The sequence below is a fragment of the Ochlerotatus camptorhynchus genome, unplaced genomic scaffold (genome assembly GCF_037179485.1).
Source record: "Ochlerotatus camptorhynchus isolate MF236.1 unplaced genomic scaffold, CSIRO-AGI_Acam_v1.1 ptg000090l, whole genome shotgun sequence".
NCBI lineage: Eukaryota > Metazoa > Arthropoda > Insecta > Diptera > Culicidae > Ochlerotatus > Ochlerotatus camptorhynchus.
In genome coordinates, this window is record NW_027040580.1 from 775,203 (window position 1) to 795,018 (window position 19,816).

At 37.0% G+C, this 19,816-nt stretch overlaps 1 protein-coding gene across 3 annotated transcripts in view; it reads left to right on the forward strand.

Annotated features, from left to right (window-relative positions):
- LOC135698556 (nuclear receptor coactivator 6-like) overlaps nucleotides 1–19,816 on the forward strand; it is a 56,870-nt gene that overhangs the window by 18,697 nt on the left and 18,357 nt on the right. For all 3 annotated transcript variants that reach the window (XM_065218586.1, XM_065218588.1, XM_065218587.1), the window contains exons 2-3: nucleotides 19,324–19,507; nucleotides 19,590–19,773. In XM_065218586.1, the coding sequence (XP_065074658.1) occupies nucleotides 19,325–19,507; nucleotides 19,590–19,773 (367 nt within the window). In that variant the 5' untranslated portion in view covers nucleotide 19,324. The remainder of the gene's footprint in view (nucleotides 1–19,323; nucleotides 19,508–19,589; nucleotides 19,774–19,816) is intronic.

Below are 19,816 nucleotides of genomic sequence, written 5' to 3' on the forward strand. Positions count from 1 at the left end.
TTGCAAGACAGCGTATATTCCGTGAAATAGGCTGTAATGTGAACGGGGTATAATTGTAGGGTAGAGCGCTACTTCGTCGTAATCGCCCATTTCCGTTCTATCGATCAGAAAAGATCAATAATATCAATGATTTCACCGTGCACAAATCAATAATATGTTTGTTCCGATGCGTTAGTTCATTAGCTACAACATAAACCCGGTTAGAGCATATTGTATGAATATTTACGCTCATTGTTCTCAAAACAAAAGAAGCGCTCCCTGCGAATCCCCTTTTTCTACGTTTATCCGTAGGACGAAGAAAATCTAATGGCGTTTCAATGCGTTAGGACGGAATTGAAACTCGTAGAACGAATTTAGAATCAAGAAGCAGTATTAGATTTTAAACAATATCTCAACAATTTGTGGCTTTTTATCAAATCCAACGGTACGTCTGGAAAGGTGAATTAATTTAGAAGTCATCTTTGACAGAAAAGTTCCATTTTTAGTTTAAACTCGTTCAGGAAAGAGAGGTAAAGTGCGGGTTGTGCTTAGTAGGACGGAAATTAGATCAAAAACCCTAATTGAAACTTTCAGCAGTCACGCGTCAAACGGGAGCAACACGGAACCAGCAGTCTGGTACGCTTTGGACGTGTATCATACTTGCAGACCGGTTTGAATGTGTGAGTTTAATTTAGAAGAACATTTGTGATGTATGGGTGCCTAAAGCGTGCATTTCTCCTGTGCACTTGGATATCTGATTGCATGCAAAGAGAGTAATGGAGAAAGAGAGCGCAAAAGCTCGCTCTCACTCTCTTGTCAATTGTAAATCTCTCAATTACCGATGGTTGCGCCCAAGGTGACTACATATAGGTGTTCTAATGTGTCAAATTCATGATTCAGCCATGTTGGATTTTTGTATGGGACAGCGACCGAGTTTGTTTACAATTTGCTCTAAAACCGCACTTCGCACGAACTTTATCCCTGATAGGTAAACTATCTTACAAATGGTTTTGATGATACCCCGAACACGTCGTTAAGCTCTCTTTTATGGTTATTTTTATTAGGGTACCCTTGTGATGAAAACGAGAATTAGTTAAGTTGCAATTCCTCCTACTTCGGTTAGCGCGAAAAGGACCATACAAGTTTTGTTTGCACAAGATGAAATGCCCTTCAAACGTTACGTTAGGTAGTGATTAACCCAACAAACAATTTTAGCTGCAGACTAGCTTATACAGGCAAGAATTATCTGTATAAGCCAATTTTCGGCTGTATAAGCTAATCTGCTGCTAAAATTGTTAGTTGGGAACATAGTAATTGAGAGTATGTCCCTCGAATTCATGGAGCATTGAAAAATAAAACAAACTAATATGTGGTGGTAAGCTATAACGAACAAAGTTTGGTGCTCATGTAAACAAATGAAGCACGCGACGCCTCTGGACAAAGTGTTGGTTGGTATATTTCCTTTATGCTCAAGATTGTATGCAATTAAGAAAAAATCGCGGATCTCCTGTTCTAGTTTGATTTATTGACCATTTCCATGGTGATTCTGGATATCCGGAAGAACATTTTATGGCCACCAGGTGATAGAATCAATATGGTGCTGAGATATCTCCACTTTGCTCAGGGTGGGTTATAAAAAAATCAGAGTTCTACAACCGCTTTCCAAAAATAACCACTTTTTTGATGAGGACCTCTTAGTTGCAAAATCAATAAGTTGATGGCATATTTCCACTATGCACAAGATTGTATGCAATTTAGAAAAAATGATCTCCACGTCGACTTTCAGGAAATGATCATTTTCCCGGTGAATTTGTTTGATTTGAAAGAAGATAGCCATACCTTTCGAATGGTGCCTGATATCGATCGGCAACTATAAATCGACATGGTGTATGCAGCCTTGGTAGTTTTGGGAAGTTCATTGGTGTAAGCGGTCACAGCAGTCGCCGTAATTTCTATGATAATCCGTTGCCTTTCCTTCTGATTTTAGCAACACAAGCTATCAAAATACAGTACCATACTAAAATGTCATATGACATGGCTCTCATACGACCGTGCCACATTGTCAGATTTTAATTTTGTTTTAACGTAGTTAACAGTGGCGTTCGGTTTACTCGATATCTATCCATTGCAAGCAATATTTTGATAATTTTTTTATGTTTTGAGAGTTGGTGCTCAGGTAGATTGAGGTTAAGGAAACGCCACTGGTAGTTAAAGTAATTTTTTGGACTAGATGTTATTTCAAGTTCGGGTTTTGAATTGTACTCGTCAAATGCAGTATCAATGGTTAGATTTAGTCGCAAATGTCTAAATAGTTTGTCAAATCGTTGCTACATTTTGTGTGCTTTTTGCTTGCGTTTGTTTACATTTTTTATTTGTTCGTTGTAACACACTGGATGCTTTGAATTACCTTATCGCCTTATTTTTTAAATGGTACTTGTTCAAGTATTATTGTAAATAATAATTTGTTAAAGACATCTACAGAAGTTTTGACATGTATGTGTGAACTTTTATTTTTAAGGGGAGTAAATAAACCGAGGTAAATACACGTGTTTCACCTGCTACATGCACTTTCACCCATATATATTGAATTCTTTAAATTTTGTAGTAGTGACAACCTCTGAAATAAATTTTGTCGAAATAGCATTTCGACACCCCCTTCTGATTTATTTTCAGATATTAAAACTATTCATAGTAATTTTGTAACTATTTTCAAAAACTTTTTCACTTCTAACACTTTCATTCCAACTGTTTTCATTTGCCAAAATTATTGGAAAGGAACAACACCATTTTTTTTTTTTTTAATTTCTTTATTATCAGATTTTTAGCTTTTTCACTATTCCAATTCAAATCGCTTCAATCGGGTGCCCTGATGAGCAATAATAAAAATTAAAAAGTTAAAACGATCTCACCAACTTTCGTTGATTCTTCACCCTTCTGTTCAATTTTAGTGTCTATTTGTGAACTCGTTGTCCTACTTCACAGGGCATTGTAAACCATACTTCTAAAAAACTTCTAAGTAGTGTTCCAGAAGATTCTGACATGTAGCAACATTTGGAGCTAGCAACAGTTGAAAATAAATCAAGTGTGCAAGGTTTAGACATTACTTAGGATTCTCACTTTTATCATTTGGTAAAATTATCTCCAGATTGGACTTGACCAATTTTCAAAACTCTGGTACCCGGGGAGCTCTTCAGATCTACACTCGACTCGGACAACACTGCATCACTGCTAGTCGCTACTAGTCTTCCATGTTATTTCTGATGTGTTCTACGACATTTTGACGTCCATTAGCTTTGTATGATGATCTTGAGTTCCTAGTTGCGTCTTATAAAACCGTAACACCAGTGCGGAAAATAGACAGTGTCTTCGGGTATTTTCTTAACAAGCATCACTCTATTGTCGACTCGGTACCATGTAAAAGATATAGATAGGGGAAATGTATGTAATGTCGGCCTAAGTGTCCATAGGCCAACATTAGAGCCATTTCCCCTATATACATTATTATTCGCATACCAAATATGTTTTAGAACTATCATCGGAATTCAAAATTCAATTCCCTTGAAATTACTTTAAAATTTTCCTTAAAATTCTTCTGAAATACTCCTAAGAAGAATTATTTTCAGTAATGAATGAAAACCTAAAATTATATTTCGCCGTTCTATGCACCCTATTTTTTTATTGTAATGTGTGTAGCCGGAGATGAACCAAGTTAATTTGAATTTCAAATGAAAATGCATAAAGGTTTTAAAACAATGTTTCAGAAAAGGTTCAATAAAATCTCATAATGTATGGAAGTTTTATTATGTTCACTAAATACTCAGAATTTATGCTACGATGAACATAAATAGTTGAAGATGATACATTGTTATTTTTTTTCTCAAAGAGTACAAACTATACCCCCTTAGCTCAGTTGGTAAAAACGCAGCTACGAAGCAAGTCCATGTTGGAGGCGGCTGGGTTCGATTCCCGTCCGGTTTATTAATTTTTCGGGTTGTACAATTTCTGGACTTCCTTGGGCATAGGATGGTACAGGCATAGAAAGCTCTCAATCGAAATGTGAAAGTGCTTCAAAAACACTAAGTTGAAAGCAGGCAATAAGCTTGAAATGCCGTGTAATAGTAACACAAATGTTAATTTTAAGTTTTTTATTTGTCGCGGATTAGTATTTGAAGTCGTTGATTTCTTTTGAGAAATCGCTGCTAATGGATTCATAATTTGAAGCGTTTTAAATCCCACGATTATATAACATGTCACGGTTGTGTATGTCTTCTTCTGTGGATTTTGTGTTTACTTATTTCCCTCCGAAGTTTCTTCTGACTTTCCCCGGAAGAGTCTTCACCTCGAAATGTATTCATACTTCTCAAAAAATCCATCTGGATTCCCCTGGAAGTGTCTTCCAATTTCCACGGGTAGCTTATTCAGAGTTCCTCTTGAAAATTGCTTTCGGTATTTCGCGCCAGATTCCTCCAACGTACCCCGGAAATTTCTGTCAGCTCCCTCCGCAAGTGTCTACTGGCTCCTCTGGATAGGTTTTTCCATTTTCCACAAGTAAATCAAATAGGGGAAAAGTTGGCTTCGGCAATACCTTAACCTATTATCGTCAGGTATAGTCTAGAGCACTCAAATTTGGCCAATAGTTGCTCTGAAACACAATGTATCCACATGCCAAAATTGAGCTCTCAAGGACGTTGTTTACCCCCCTGACGATAATAGGTTAAGGTGTTGCTGAAGCCAACTTTTCCCCTAAGTAAATTTTCTGGGCTGTGTTGTCAATTGAAGTAAAAATGTATGTTAAGCATGGTTTCTGTACAAAAAAAAACTGTTTCCCGGAAATCAATAAAAGCGAATTTTGGGTAAATTTCCCAGTAAGTATCGGACTAGCAACGTTTTTCCGAATCGGCATTTAGGGGAGATAATCTTGATTCCTACACCCAACTGCTGGCAAATAAATGTAAGATTTTATTGTAGATTTGAATAAACAAATATTAAGAATTTGTAATAGGGAAAAGTGGAGCAATATAGCCAATGAGGCAATGTAGCCACCCGCTTAAAAATCAACTTATCGGACATATTTTACTATAAATCTGTTGAAGACTTAATGCTTGAAGCCTACTTCAACTATCCATTTCATTTAAGTCTAACAACTTTCCTCTAGAGCATTTATTCAAAAAATGTTAGACAAAATATCAAACCGGTTATAAGATTTCTGAATCAGATCAGTAGTTTCTTATATCTTATCGTTGATATTGCTTCAACAGCTTTATAAATGGTCATTGGTTTCTTATATGATATGATCTTTTTTCTAGATTTTAATAAACATTAAAAAATTTCTTAACAAAATATTACTTAAATTCATTCGGAGCAATATGAGCACCACTGATATTTCAACTTAAATTCTTCAACTTTGAATTATTCCTTTCATAAATATGACTATATCATATGAATTCACGTTTTGACACAACTGCTTTGATAAAAAATCAATAATTCACAAGACTGAAAAATACAGCCTTAAATAGGTAGTACCGTAAAACGGGGTAACATTGATAGTTTTTTAAAGTTTATTCTAAATAATTTTTACAGCAATGAATGTTTTTCAAATTTTATATTTTTAAAACGAGTACTGAGGATTCAAGAGTCAATTCGTTAGTAATATGTTTAACGGAAATTAAAGCATTTGCACTAATTTTTTAGATTTGTGACCGAACTTCAGTTTTTTGATTTGATTTGATAATGCTCGATGAATGTAGAAAAAATGGGTGAAACTCAAACAATTTAGTTCTTTAAATTTGAAACTTCGAATTAGTATATAATCAGAAAACATCATAAACAATAAGAATACAAGATTGAATTTGTGATGGCTATATCGGAAACACATTTCATAAGTGATGGTTTGAGTGCTTTTTCAAACAGGCGAAAAACACGAAAATTGTTTTTAATATGTTTGTAAAAAATGTAACACATACTGAATAAAAACTATATACGATATCAACGGAAAGCTACAATATGGAACCAATGTTCCTAGATTGGAAAAAGCGCAGCGGGTAAATTTAATCTTTACATTATACTATCAAAGTTACCCGCATTATCAAAGATACCCCGTTTTACGGTACTTCTGATATTTATTTTATTCTACAGAAAATAATGTTTTCTGTTAAATCTTTTTATGCTAAAACTGTTCATTGTTGACCCTTCATAAAGCCTCAAGAGAACATAATATTCTTACCCATTGTTTACAAGGTCGCTCATACCACCCCGACAGGGTGCTCGTTTTACCTCAACGGTTTAATTTCGGTTACAATCTTGCAAAAGATTTAAAAGTTTACTTGTAATATTCAATTTGTATTCATGATGTAAATAGGGCTTGAAACTATCCATTTTGTTAAACATCATTCGAATTTTCCACTGAATCTTATATAATTAGTGATGATTTTCTTAAGGTGGCCAAACTGCCCTACTTTCTGTTTCTGTTTATTTTGTGAAGGTTTGGAACGAAAATATTAATTCTGGATAAATTTGTTTGTAGACACCAGTCCGTTGATTGTAGGTACTGCCATTACATTCCTCGTAACGAACATTTACATATGATGCAAGAAATTCACACTTACGTTTGATGTACATGCCATTTGTTTTACGTGTAAACTAAGCAGATATTAATTTTATATAATTCATTTAAAAGTCTTCCGACGACGATACAGTTAACCTTCCCTTCTGTAACTCGATGAAATTCAAAGTCCCTTCAATTTAATTCCTGCTCTTTTCGGTACCTCCTTCACTCGATGTGTTTTGATTCATTTTCCATGTATTTTCACCTCCATTAGTCGATGTAATATTATTTTTTCGATAATTGTAGATAAAGCTGTAGCCGTAGAATAGATCATTGAGATTAAAAATTAAACTTAATTGTGATCTATTGAAAAGGTTTTAGGTAAAATCTTATGTGATTTTTTAGACAAGCAACAAAAAAAAAAATATTCCACTTGACTAATTTACGAATTGCGCATTACCTACATATAAATTCAAATGTCTTATCGAGATCATAGCTAAATAGACAGTTAAAGTAGTTGTGACGAAGAATATATGTGATTTCTATTCTGATGTTCTGTAACTTGGTACTTCCCGTGCTCTCTTGATTATCGTGTTAGGAAGAGTTGACTGCATTACTGAATGAGTATATGCAGTGATTTATTTCAGATTATGTACCTAAAAGTTAATCGAAATGTGTACACCTTAAACAAAAAGGCCTATTTTTTGTATGAGGTGTACGGATGTTGAGCTGATCATATAAGGAAACTGTAAAATAGTCCCATCTTCTGATTGGGTGTTCAATTCTTCTTCATGTTTACCTCTATCATAGAGCCTGTATTTTCATCAATAAATATATGTTCGCACGTGCTCCATGATAAAACAAAAAATCATGTTCGTAAATCAGCTTTTCAGGCACATCGTCTCCCACAGTTGTCCAGAGGGTTATGGAGTTAAATTTCATGAGTTTATTTCGTGGGGTTCCACACGCACACCAATTCATGCGAGCGCGCGGTCGCTTTTGTCGTATGGCTATCAAATAATAAAAAAAACTGCGGATCCAATGTAGAGAAGAACCGCGAGACACCCGATGGAGCGCCACCGCAGCACTACACAGTAGAAGTAACAGAAAGGCAGCAGCAACAGCAACAGCAACGACATCAACAGCAAAAAAAAACTATATGACATGACTCTCGGCCTCAACCTCTCCGGCGAACAACGAAGGAACCTCCGTTCGCGCTTTGGAACGGGACGGAAAGTCTTCTTTTTTAGCCGCTGCCATTGCCGTTGTTGTTACCCTTTTTTATGAGATAGGCAGAAGTGAGACAAGCTGATCAGTGAGTCGTGAGAAATGCCATTGCCTATTACATGTAGGTATGCTAGTGTTGTGTTGCAGTCAGTCTCGGGAATAGAGTAGCTACCGACCGACAGTCAGTAATAGGAGTAATGTTGTTGACTTGTGTTGGTGTTCCAAGCATTAAGAAGGTCGGCTGATTGGGCGCATTGGTCACGATTTGTGCCGTCCCGCGATGGGGGGAACTTTGTCCAACCACAGACAGACGTATTACCGGTTCAGAAAAAAATCACCAATGAAAAGGAGGACATTAATCGTGGAAAATTTATGACTGGAAGAAAATAAGCTCGCCGGAAGACGGGCTGACGATCGAGTTCTGTTGCTGAGATTCGTCGATATCCCGCTTCTTGCTCGTGTCGTCATCGCTATTCGTCCATCTATACACACCGTGCCTATTCGCAGGATGGTGTTGGTGGTTCCGGTAAGAATTTTCCAATGTTTGAGTGCGATACGGGAACGCACCGAGGGAGGCGAATGTTTAATCAACCTCAAGCGGAAAGTTTAAGTTGCGTAAACTTTCTTGTTGTTGGCAAAACTCTTGAACTAACGTCTAAGTTGAAAATAAACAACGTTAGTTGGCCTCCCTCATCGCAGCTGTAAAAGTACGACATTCTGAAGGTGGCTGGGATCGATTCCCGGTCCTATCTATGGATTTTCTTAGTTGAAAAATTCCTCGACCTACTTTGGTCATAAAGTATCATTGTAAATGCATACAATATTCGAATGGAAAATTTGTACACGCTTAGAACCCGGATAAAGAATATAAGCAAACCATACAAAAGATAAATGTATTATAAACTCTTCTGTTCGAATTGTGATTCACAGTTTGTTCATCTTATGTTAACTTTATTCTATGAGAGATATCAAACGGTTGCCATCTACAGGAACTGCACAATTTAACTATACAAAAACAATAATGACTAATGGTATAAGCCACCAAATTGACCGCAAAAAAATTATCGTCGTAAAAATACCTAATTATACACAGAATTTATTGTAAAATCCTTATTTGCAATACATTTTATGGTACATATCAATATAATTTATTGTACTTGTAATACTATATACATGGGAAAGTCGAATTTTGTTTTTCCAAATTTTACCACAAAACCTGGAATATCCTAAGTGGTGCGGAGTCAATCCCTTTCAATTTTCAACTTAGTTTGCTTGAAACATATTAATTTTCTTGTCTTTGTTTACATTCTACTCAACACTGCTCACAAATTGGCGCCTTTTTTCCTGAGCAAAAATGAAAACTCGTTCGTGATTTTCTCATTTCAAACAAATCGACAGTGAGCATGCATAAGGACGTAAACGCGATAATCTATTCCCTTCGTCGATTTTCTCTTTTGTTAATAACTCGCTAGATTTAACGTTTCTCGGTGCGTTTGCTGTTGCTTTTGATAGCCAATACAATCTGTTAAAACTCTGCATTGAACAAATTCTAGAAAAAAAATTCAAAAAAAAAATTCACCATAAAAATCATTGGCCACTTCACACCAAAACAAAAAGAAATAAGATAAATCTGGGCTGAAATTCTCCTTAATAAGAAACAACAACAACATATTGATTACTTTTTCAAAGAAACGTATCTGCTTTTGTAGACAAAGATTCAAACGTCAATTAGTTAAAACACTTAGCACTCCCACGCAACCTAACACCATCATCACAAAGGGTAATGATTCCCCAACAAGATCAAGATAGTGTTGTTAGTTTGTGTGGGAGTGCTTAGAGTTTCGACAAATTGACGTTTGAATCTTTGTTTACAAAAGCAGAACCGTCCCGTTGAAAAAGTAATCGAGAGATATATATTTCATTTGCAACCAGTTTAATCAAAATATGATCTTTGCAGCTAGATCAAAAGAGGTGTCATCTCTCGGTGACAATGAGCGCTGGAGGGTTAAGTAACTTATGTATACTTTCATGTAAAGAATTTCGGACATAAATCCACGGATTTTAATAGCAGTCCAAATAACTAGAACAAGAGCTCAAATAGTTCAATGAAAATAATATCATGATGACATAGATCAGCAAATTCGGAAACCACCAATAGTTTTCTGAGCCTGTCATTAGTAAATTGAAATTACTGTCCATTCCATAGATACATTATAAAAATGCATTAATCTTGCTACAGGACTTTTCTTAATCTGTAATTTAACCTTTACGTGGCTGACCCTCGACTCCCCCAATTCAAAATGCTTAGAATAGGTCACCTTTCATCCGATTTTAAAAAAAAAAATCCCCAAACGATCACAAATTCTAAGTTCCATATCAGTAGGTGGTTTTTCCGAAAGCCAGAACCATTCTGGAAATATTCTGGATTCCACTGGGCCGAATGTGAGAAAAGTGAAGTTTTTGGAAATATTGCGTTTAAAACAGTGAAATTTTAATATGAATAAAAAATATATAACCATCTGAACCTTATTTTGTTGAGCTGATCACTTCGGAACACCGGAACAGGTTCTGCAAGGACTTCTTTAAAGACAATTTCTTTCTATCCCCAAAACATGTCGTGCGACAAATCAAACTTCATGAATTTGAAAGATCAAGCCAATAGATGTAGGCTGATCTCTGTACAAACTGATGTGGACGGTCCGGAACATCTGGAATAGGTTCCAGCAGGGCCGCTTTTGGACAATTTATTTTCATCATCAAAACATGCCGTGCGCCATATCAAACTGCATACATTTGAAAGATCATGCTAATAAACATCTATGTGCAAACTAATGTCGCCACTCTGGAACATCTAGAACAGGTTCCACTAGGGACTCTGGGGACAATTTATATTTAGTGGCGTCGCCTTAACCTCAATCTATCTGTGCACCAACTCTCAAAACATAAACAATTATCAAAATATTGCTTGCAATGAATAGATATCGAGTTAACTAGAAGATTAAGTGTATTTTTCAACCGATTCGAGTATGAATATGGCATTAAATCTGTTTTTGAAAGTTGGTGCACAGGTAAAAAGTGAGGTTACGCGACGCCACTGAATTATTTATTACCCAAAAATATACCGTGCGACATATCAAACTTCAAGATTTTGAAAGGCTAAACCAATAGACATGAGTCAGTCTTTGTATGAACTGATGTAGCTACTCTGAGACATCTGGAACAGGTTCTGTCAGGGACTTTAGGGGACAATTTCTTCATATCATCACAATATACCTGTCGCAGATGTTCCGGAGTGGCCACATCAGTTTGTACGGAGATCAGCCTATATCTATTGGCTTGATTTTTCTTATTCATAATGTTTGATATGTCGTAGGCTTCGTGGTCGTGCGGATAGCGGCGTTATCCGTCGTTCAGGCGAATTGTGAGTGCCACAAAGTGTCACCGCTCCAGCCGGTGAAACTTTTCGCAACCCGGAAATTTCTCTACTGGGTGTTGTGTGTAGTCCGTTGTCTAGTATTAAGAGTTTAGTCTATACAACCTCTGGTTGAAGACGGTGTTGTTCCCAAAAAGGCCCGAGCAGAACATGCTCCAGATGTTCCAGAGTGGCCACATCAATTTATATAGAGCTCAGTCTGTGTCTATTGGCTTAGTCTTCAAATTCATGAAGTTTAATGTCGCGCAATATGTTCTCGGGATAAAAAGAAATCGTCCCCAAAGACGTCCTGGTGGAACCTGTTCCAAACGTTCCAGAGTGGCCACATCAGTTTGTACAGAGACCAGCGTATGTATATTGACTTGATCTTTCAGAACCATGAAGATCTCTGGGCTTTGGCAAAATCTCGAGGTAGTTTAATTAGGCTACCAGTTCCCATGGCTGATCTGGATCTTTACCACATTGGAAAGATGCACACTAATGTTGCCAGATCAGTGTTGATGCTTACTTGGTAGTGCAGTAGAACCCGCTTGTAAAAGCATATTAACAGATTATTCATCAATACATTTTTTTGCTCTGAGCTAATAATAAATGATAAAACACAGCATTTGATGTTTTAATAGGAATGCTGGATTTAGTCACAGTAGCAATCATCTGGTTTTTTAATCAATCCTTTATTTAATTTGATTTGTTTCTATGGGTATGCACTTTTGGAAAGTATCATCACAAAGATTCTGCACTCGGTTTAGAGCTTGTTATTTATATAGAGTCAAGTCATAGAAATACGAAGCGATAAACGAATCAAGCATTAAGCACAAGACCTTCAAGAAAACTAACAACACGAAGCCTGGAAATGGCAATGTTTCATTCAAAACGTCAAGTATTTCAAGAATATCGGGTGAGACCAATCTTATTTGTTTTAATCTTATTTTTGTGAAGTAGGATATTCAATTGATATATAACCTTTTAAGCATTTTTCCTAAATTTTGGTATACAAGAATTTAAAAATTTGGGCTTTTTTATGTTCGATGTTTAGAATATAGGCGAGCACGCTAAGAGAAGTATCGTCAGTTTTAAGTAACTTTAATTTGATTCAAAGCAGAGCAGATCTCTCAGTAATGAATTCATGTAAAATCATTCAAATTTCAAATTATTTCCAGCTTACAAATTCAATATCATTTTGTAGCATCGCAACTCAATCCAAAAAAACATCCAACCACCCACCTCAATCTAATCAGTATCCCTTCCCATAGCGATCATGTAGCCTGCATGTAGCGAGTCAGCCATTACCCCTCCTTTTCTATCGGCCTTTGATTGACTTGCGCTCTTACTGCCTCGCCCAGCACTGCAAAATGAAAATGATCTTTTAGAACCATCAAGATTGATTTATCGCCCGGTATATTTTGGGGATAAAAATAAACTGTCCAAAGGAGGCTCTGGCGGAATTTGTTTTAGATGTTCCGTTTCGTTGATTTTGGACCCCCGTGAGTAATCTTTATGACGTTATTAAAAATTGTAAACACAAGGAACAAAAATACATTACCTTCAAAATCCGTTCGATTTAGGGATGGTGCCAAAATCGAACCCCGTTTCAAAAACGAACGATTTTATATTTTTTGCCAAAATCAAACGGGTACTGTATTGTACCTAGATAACCTGTCTAATACCGTGGGTTTGATCTTAAACTTTCTATTGAATCTTTCGTTCTTGAATATCGTACATAAGTCTTTATGAGATACCAATCTAAATGTCTAAAATTCTAATGTCTAAAACATCAAACATTTATTTGGAGTGCCATCAGAATAACCGCTTTTAAGTCACTTTTTTTTCCAACTATTAGTCACTATTTGGTCACTTATTTCTTCAACATGGTCACTAAAATCACTATTTTTAATAGCGTAATAGTAGCTATCAATACCAGCCCTATAATTTGGAATTGTAATATGAATCTATATATATAAAAATGAATTTCTGTCTGTCTGTCTGTCTGTCTGACCCTTATAGACTCGGAAACTACTGAACCGATTGGCGTGAAAATTTGTATACAGGGGTTTTTGGGGCCTTAGAAGATTCTTATGATGGTTCGAGACCCCTCCGCCTTCTGTAAGGGGGGGCTCCCATACAAATGAAACAGAAATTTCTGCATAACTCGAGAACTAATCAAGCAAATGGAACCAAATTAGGCATGTGGGGGTATAAGGAGATAATCATAGGGGGTAGCCCCTTAGATAATAGGGGGGGGGGCTACGTACAATATAGCATGCTTTTTTTTTAAATCGGCGCATAAACTCAAGCTAATATTGAATCCCGAGCAAGACCGGGCACACTCAGCTAGTATAAAATAAACAGAAGTTCCTGACAACATTAAATGTGATCATTGCTCCTCATTTTTTTTTAAACATTTGTAGTTATGAATGGTTTGGAGTTGTGACTTAAATATAGACTCTGAAAATCAGTGGATTAGTTCTGCAGAAAACTATTTATTGCCATACTACCCGCATGCAAGGTTGCAAAGACTCATTTCAGCTAAAACAATGTTTTTCTAAATTATGAAATAATTAGATGCCGTGATCAAATTTTGAATTGGTAGGATACAAGAAGAGGTAGCAAAGAATGTGTTTGACATATTAAACCTGTTTATTTCACTTCATGAGAGTCACAATCAGCGATTTTTCACAAACTCACTCACTCACTCACTCAGCGATCAGCAAATCGCTGATTGTGACTCATAGAAAGCAAAATTTACAAGTTTTATGTTTCCAACGCATACTTTGTAACCTCTTCTTGTAAGTTACAAGTAAAACATGCCATCATACCATCTTTTGGTTTTATTATTCCGAAAAACATTATTTAAGCTGAAATGAGTCTTTGCAACCTTGCCCGCATGACAATTTCAAATTCATTGTTTTTCCTCAAATCTAATAGTTGAAAAAATCTAAAATAAGTTTCGGTGGCGAAATTCCGAAATCACAAATTTTTTTAAAATTCTGGTTTCATGAAAATTTTGAAAATTTCAGGTTTAGAATATTTTTTGAGATTCTGCAGCTACCTTTTAACATTTCGAACACGATGCCTCCGGTAAAATGTGTAACGACAAATTTGCAATGTTTGAAAAATCATAGCTCAGCCATTTATTTACGAATTTCAAATCTATTGGGGTCATTTGAAACTACATACTTTAAAGATTATTCGATATCAATACATTTAAAACCAATCGTTTTAAAAGCATCGTGTTCGGAGTTTTTAGAATTTTGAACAGAGAAGTTTATTATACATATAAGTGACTTTAGTTACTAAAATTACGAAAATAGTGACTTTTAAATAATAAACAAGTAATAAATAGTGACATTTATATGGTGACTCAGAAATTCAAATACGCTTTGATATTGAATTAAACTCCATTATTTGTCGTGGAACCGTTTCATACATTCCTCTAATTTGGGAAATGAATGTAAATGCTCCTAATTTGGATCCATACATAAATTCAGCAATCGACTAAATTTTCAATTGCGACCAAAAATATCCATTAGTACCGCCCCAATGACGCGTTCATCTAGATAAAATTGATAAATAGCAGATTTTCAGCGATGGACCCAATCTCTGGAATCTCTCAACAGAATCTGACGTGATGACGTGATTTGAATAATTTTCTTTTGATTAACTTAAACTAAATAATGTATGAACCAATAGTCATAAGGTTAAATATTTAAAAATTACTTGAATTCTCATTATAACCCTCATGTAATTAACCTCAGACCTGCCTTAATTTTTTTTTTCTCTGAATGCTCTTGAACCCTTAATTTCTTAAACTAAAACACGTCATCTTACAAAAGAAAACCGGAAGTCATTCTGGACTTCAAGATGACATCGCGTTTATATATTACAAAAAACGAATATTATAGCATGTTAAATCGCACACTTAATCATGTGTGTAAAGTGCACGAATGTTTTGCACTCACTTGAATATGTACAAGCCCATTTGTACACAAGTTTGTACTCGTGTGCAATCAACAAGTTTACACTCACGTACAAACTCATGCGCTTGTACTCATATGGGAGACGGCTTGTATAAAGGCGAAGACAACATATCAAGAAGACTGGCAACTCTTCCATTTTCTCATACGACCGCTATGATATGAGACCGGCGCAGTCGCGTCATCTGCCGTGCAAAGGTAAATGCTTGGAACGAATTTGATAGCAAAGATTACAATCTCAGAAGAAAGGTTTGTGTATTTGCTCATTTCTCTATGCGTTACTTCCACCTTCACTCGAGCGAAGTGCTACTGTATCTGTCGCTTGGATTCTGGCAGAATTGCCAGTCTTCTTGATTTGATGTTTACAATAATGGGCAGACGAATCAGTTCGCTTACCTACTGCGAGCGCTTCTTATATGCATTTAACCTCTTCATTACCGCGCATTAATATAGATGAGTGGTTTCATGGTACGAGTCCCCGGTTTACTGCGTTTTTTGTTATTTTAAAATTATATAATTTGGCTCCGTGTGCAATGTATGAAATGTACCTGTGTACAACATTGCACGTAAGTTCAAGCTGAACATTCGCTTTGATTTTTGTACACAAGCTCAACATGGTACATGCACCTTCTTAAGTAGATGTTGAACTAATTTTTCGATTGTAAGGATGTGGCCAGGTGTATAATGCGATGCTTGATTTGTAGATTTTAATGCGTGGGAAAAACCACTAGTCCCAAGTGTTTGCCGATATTTTCTACAAAATGTATTGGTTGTCCATTATATACCCCCCCCCCCCCCCACGATTTGTGCAATCGCTTATGCTATGCTATACTACAAGCTCAACATGGTACACGTTTTCGTGAAGAGTGCTAAACACAAACTTCCACGTGTTAAATGCCACCTCTTCCATGTAAACTGTGTTTAAAAGTTTTGATCTTTGGTTGTATTTTTGTATCATTTTGAAAAAAAATCGATTTTAAAGTGTTAATTAAATCGGTGGATCGATCATATTAAAAAAAATGCCATACTATACAAAGTTTGTTAGTTCAAAAAATAGTTAATCCTCGGATTTTTTTTAGCTATAGAACTTTGCATAGTACGGTTTAAAAATAAACAAGGGGGTTCCACATTTTTTCATGTACAAAAATTTGGATTTGTGACTCCGCTGATGTAGATTTCCTCAGTGCCAAGTTCTCAAGCACCACTACTTAGATGCTAAGCCTTGGTAAGAGGCTTGATATAATTAAAGTTCAAGGCTGTTCCAAAAAGATACTTAGAAATATTCTAACTATTCTCCAGTGGGGTGTTTCCTTCCTGCTGGAAATCAGCTGAAATGTTTCCAGTGCATAAGAAGGGATTCAAAAGAAACATCGACAACTATCGCGGCATCACATCGTTGTGTGCCATATCTAAACTGTTCGAGTTGGTCGTTATGGAACCATTAGTCTCTCACTTCAAGCAGCACTTGAGCGAAGACCAGCATGGTTTCATGGCAGGGCGGCCGACTACTTCCAACCTTCTGTGTCTCACCTCGTACATTACGGAGAGTATGACAGACCATATGCAAACAGATGTCATCTACACTGACCTATCAGCCGCCTTCGACAAGTTGAACCATCCTATAGCGATCGCCAAACTGGATAGGCTCGGTATAAACGGCAGTCTCCTACGATGGTTCGCATCATATCTATCTGATCGTCAGTTGGAAGTTGCAATCGACGACAGCCGATCTCCTTCGTTCCCTGCCACTTCGGGTATTCCGCAAGGTAGCCACCTCGACCCGTTGTTATTTCTTGTGTATTTCAATTTTATCCACGACGTCAATTTCGTCGTCGACGGTCCACGACTGTCGTTCGCAGATGACATGAAAATCTATCTCCGAATCCGAGCCATCACTGACTGCCACCTTCTCCAACTCCAAATCAACGCTTTTGCTAATTGGTGAACCGCATGGTTGTAAATCCAACAAAATGTTCAGTAATCACGTTCTCACGGATGAAACATCAAATTACATTCAGTTATATCCTAGAAGGCGTTGACGTACATCGTGTGAATCACATTAAGGATCTGGGAGTCATCTTATGTCGTTTTCGTTTTTGCGGTGTAGCTACACCGGTGCTACACTGCCGAACACCGAAAAAATTTAGGGTGTAGCTATCGGTTGCACCTTTGTTTACAAACAAATGATGATGAACTGTCAATGACTCGCACTTATTGCTGCTTACACTACACCGGTGTAGTGTAGTAAAAACGAAAACGACATTAGATTGTCAACTCACATACAACCAGCATATCTTGTACGTGATCGACAAGGCATCGAGAACGATAGGCTTCATTTTCAGGATAGCTAAAAGTTTCACGGACATCTGTTTGTAGTCGGTTTAGTGTTCCCTCGTCCGGTCGGTTTTAGAATACTGCTACCCTGTATGGAATCCCAATTACCAAAACAGTGTACGAAGAGTAGAGTCTATTCAACGACAATTCATCTGGTTTGCCCTTCGACGATTGCTTTCGAGGGATCCTCCGGTCGGTGCCAGTTAATTCACCTGGATCCTTTGTGGAGTCGAAGAGATACGGCAAGGGCCCTGTTTGTGGCGGACATTCTACAGGGCAGAATCGATTGTCCTTCTATTCTACAACAAAATGACGTTAACGTTCAACCACCAGCACTCCGAAACAACGCAATGCTGAGGATACCTTTTCGCCTTACAAACTATAGTTCGTATGGTGCTATCAATGGGCTACAAATGGTTTTCAATCGTGTTGCTTCCTTATATGATTTTCACTTGGCATGCGAGACGCTGCGTCAGAGATTCCGTGATATATTTTTAAGAATTAGGAATTAAGTTGGACTTCACGGCCTTTGCAGATTGTTACTTCTTGAGTATATTGTATTTCCTAGTATTGCTTAATCCATCATTAAGACTAAACCCAGTCTGAGACCCAAATAAACAAATAAACTATCGAGAAACTGATAAAAATGTACCTGCCGATAACATACTCTCTTTGTAATAAGAATTAACAATAATTAAGAAATGTTTTCAAGTTTCGTTTGTTCCAACTTTCAATTAATTTTTCAACCGTGTACGGGTATTTTGTTTTAAGAAACTAAATAATATAATTCTCAAAAACTCAAATATCATATAAAAACCGCTTCTGCTATAGGCGAACGCTTGCTCGGCTGTCTGAAAACGGTGTAAAAACGTTACTTTTTAAAATTATTAAAAAAAATCAAAAATATAATAATACATTGAATTGCATCAAATGCGTAGGTGCTAGAGAAGACATGAAAGAACAAATCAAGAACAACATGTGAAAAGGGTATACAAGCTTTTTGTAAACAAACATTCTTATGCCCTTTTCTCGCCACCCATATGACACCAACGCAAACCATCAACATCTTCGGATAGGGGAAGGTTTCCCCTTCCCGATGATGTTGTTAGTTTGCGTGGGCGACCCTCGGTTGGCGAGAAGAGGGCCTACGATGGTTTGTTTACAAAAAGCTTGTACATATGCCCTTTTCACATGTGGCTCTTGAAATGATGTTAATCTTAGGGTGGGCGTCTTGTCCTGTCTACCCCTATGAAGCATATTCATAAATACGCGGTGGAACTATTTTTATTCATATGACCCAATATCTAAGATATAGAGAAAATTGTATGTCCGTTATGTGACAAATATCACAAATCTGAAGGGGCTACATAATTCTGATACTTTTCATTTGCTTCGCCAATGTCTGTGTGGCGGTGGTAAGCTTCAACCCGGATTATCCATGATCCCTGATGATCAGTCAGATGTTTGTTTAGAATCCAACTTCAATAACGAAACAGCCCGACATTCTTGATTGAGACATAATCCGAGGATAATACTGGTCGGAGTTCACCATCATATCAGTGTTAGCTCAAACTGGTCATAAGCGGGTATGAGATAGACAAGATACTGCGAAAACAACGCTAAATCAGCAAAATGTTAACTTTAAAAAAAAATACGCAAACGACGTCAGACCAATGTTTTTTCATTCAAACATTTTTTTGCTACTGCATTGCATAGATTAGATTCACCAATAGTGAGTAACCATTCGTTTTGTATTTTTTTGTCTCTGTCTTCCATTCATAAAAAAAAATCTACACGCGCTGCCGATTACATCACGAAACAAACCTATACAGAATGGCGGCCGATAGTGACGGTGATCAACAGAACAACAACAGCAGCAGCACGCTGAAGGCGGTTGTCATTTGCGAGGGAAACCTCCATGATCCCGATTTCCAAACGCGACTAGACTGTCTGGTCGCGAAACTTACCACGTTGGTCGAAGAGCCAGCAGATAACGGACAGCTTAAGGTGGACAAGGTAGGTTGCCCGTTCCTCTGTTTTGTATTAGAGTAGATAAATAGTATCAAACCGGTTGTTGTCAATGTGTTCGTGTTTGCAGGTTGAACCATGGAACAGCGTGCGTGTCACTTTGTCCATTCCCAAGGAAGCGGCTGTGAAGTTACGCAAGCTCGCTGCCGAAGGAAACAGTGCCCTTCGAGCTCTCGGAATACTGTCCGTGCAGCTAGAGGGCGACACCGTGTTATCGCTCAGGCTGGTGGGACAGGAAATTGTGTTGAGAACGGGTAAGCTTTTGCGATTGATTTTTCTTTTTGCAGTCAGAAATGA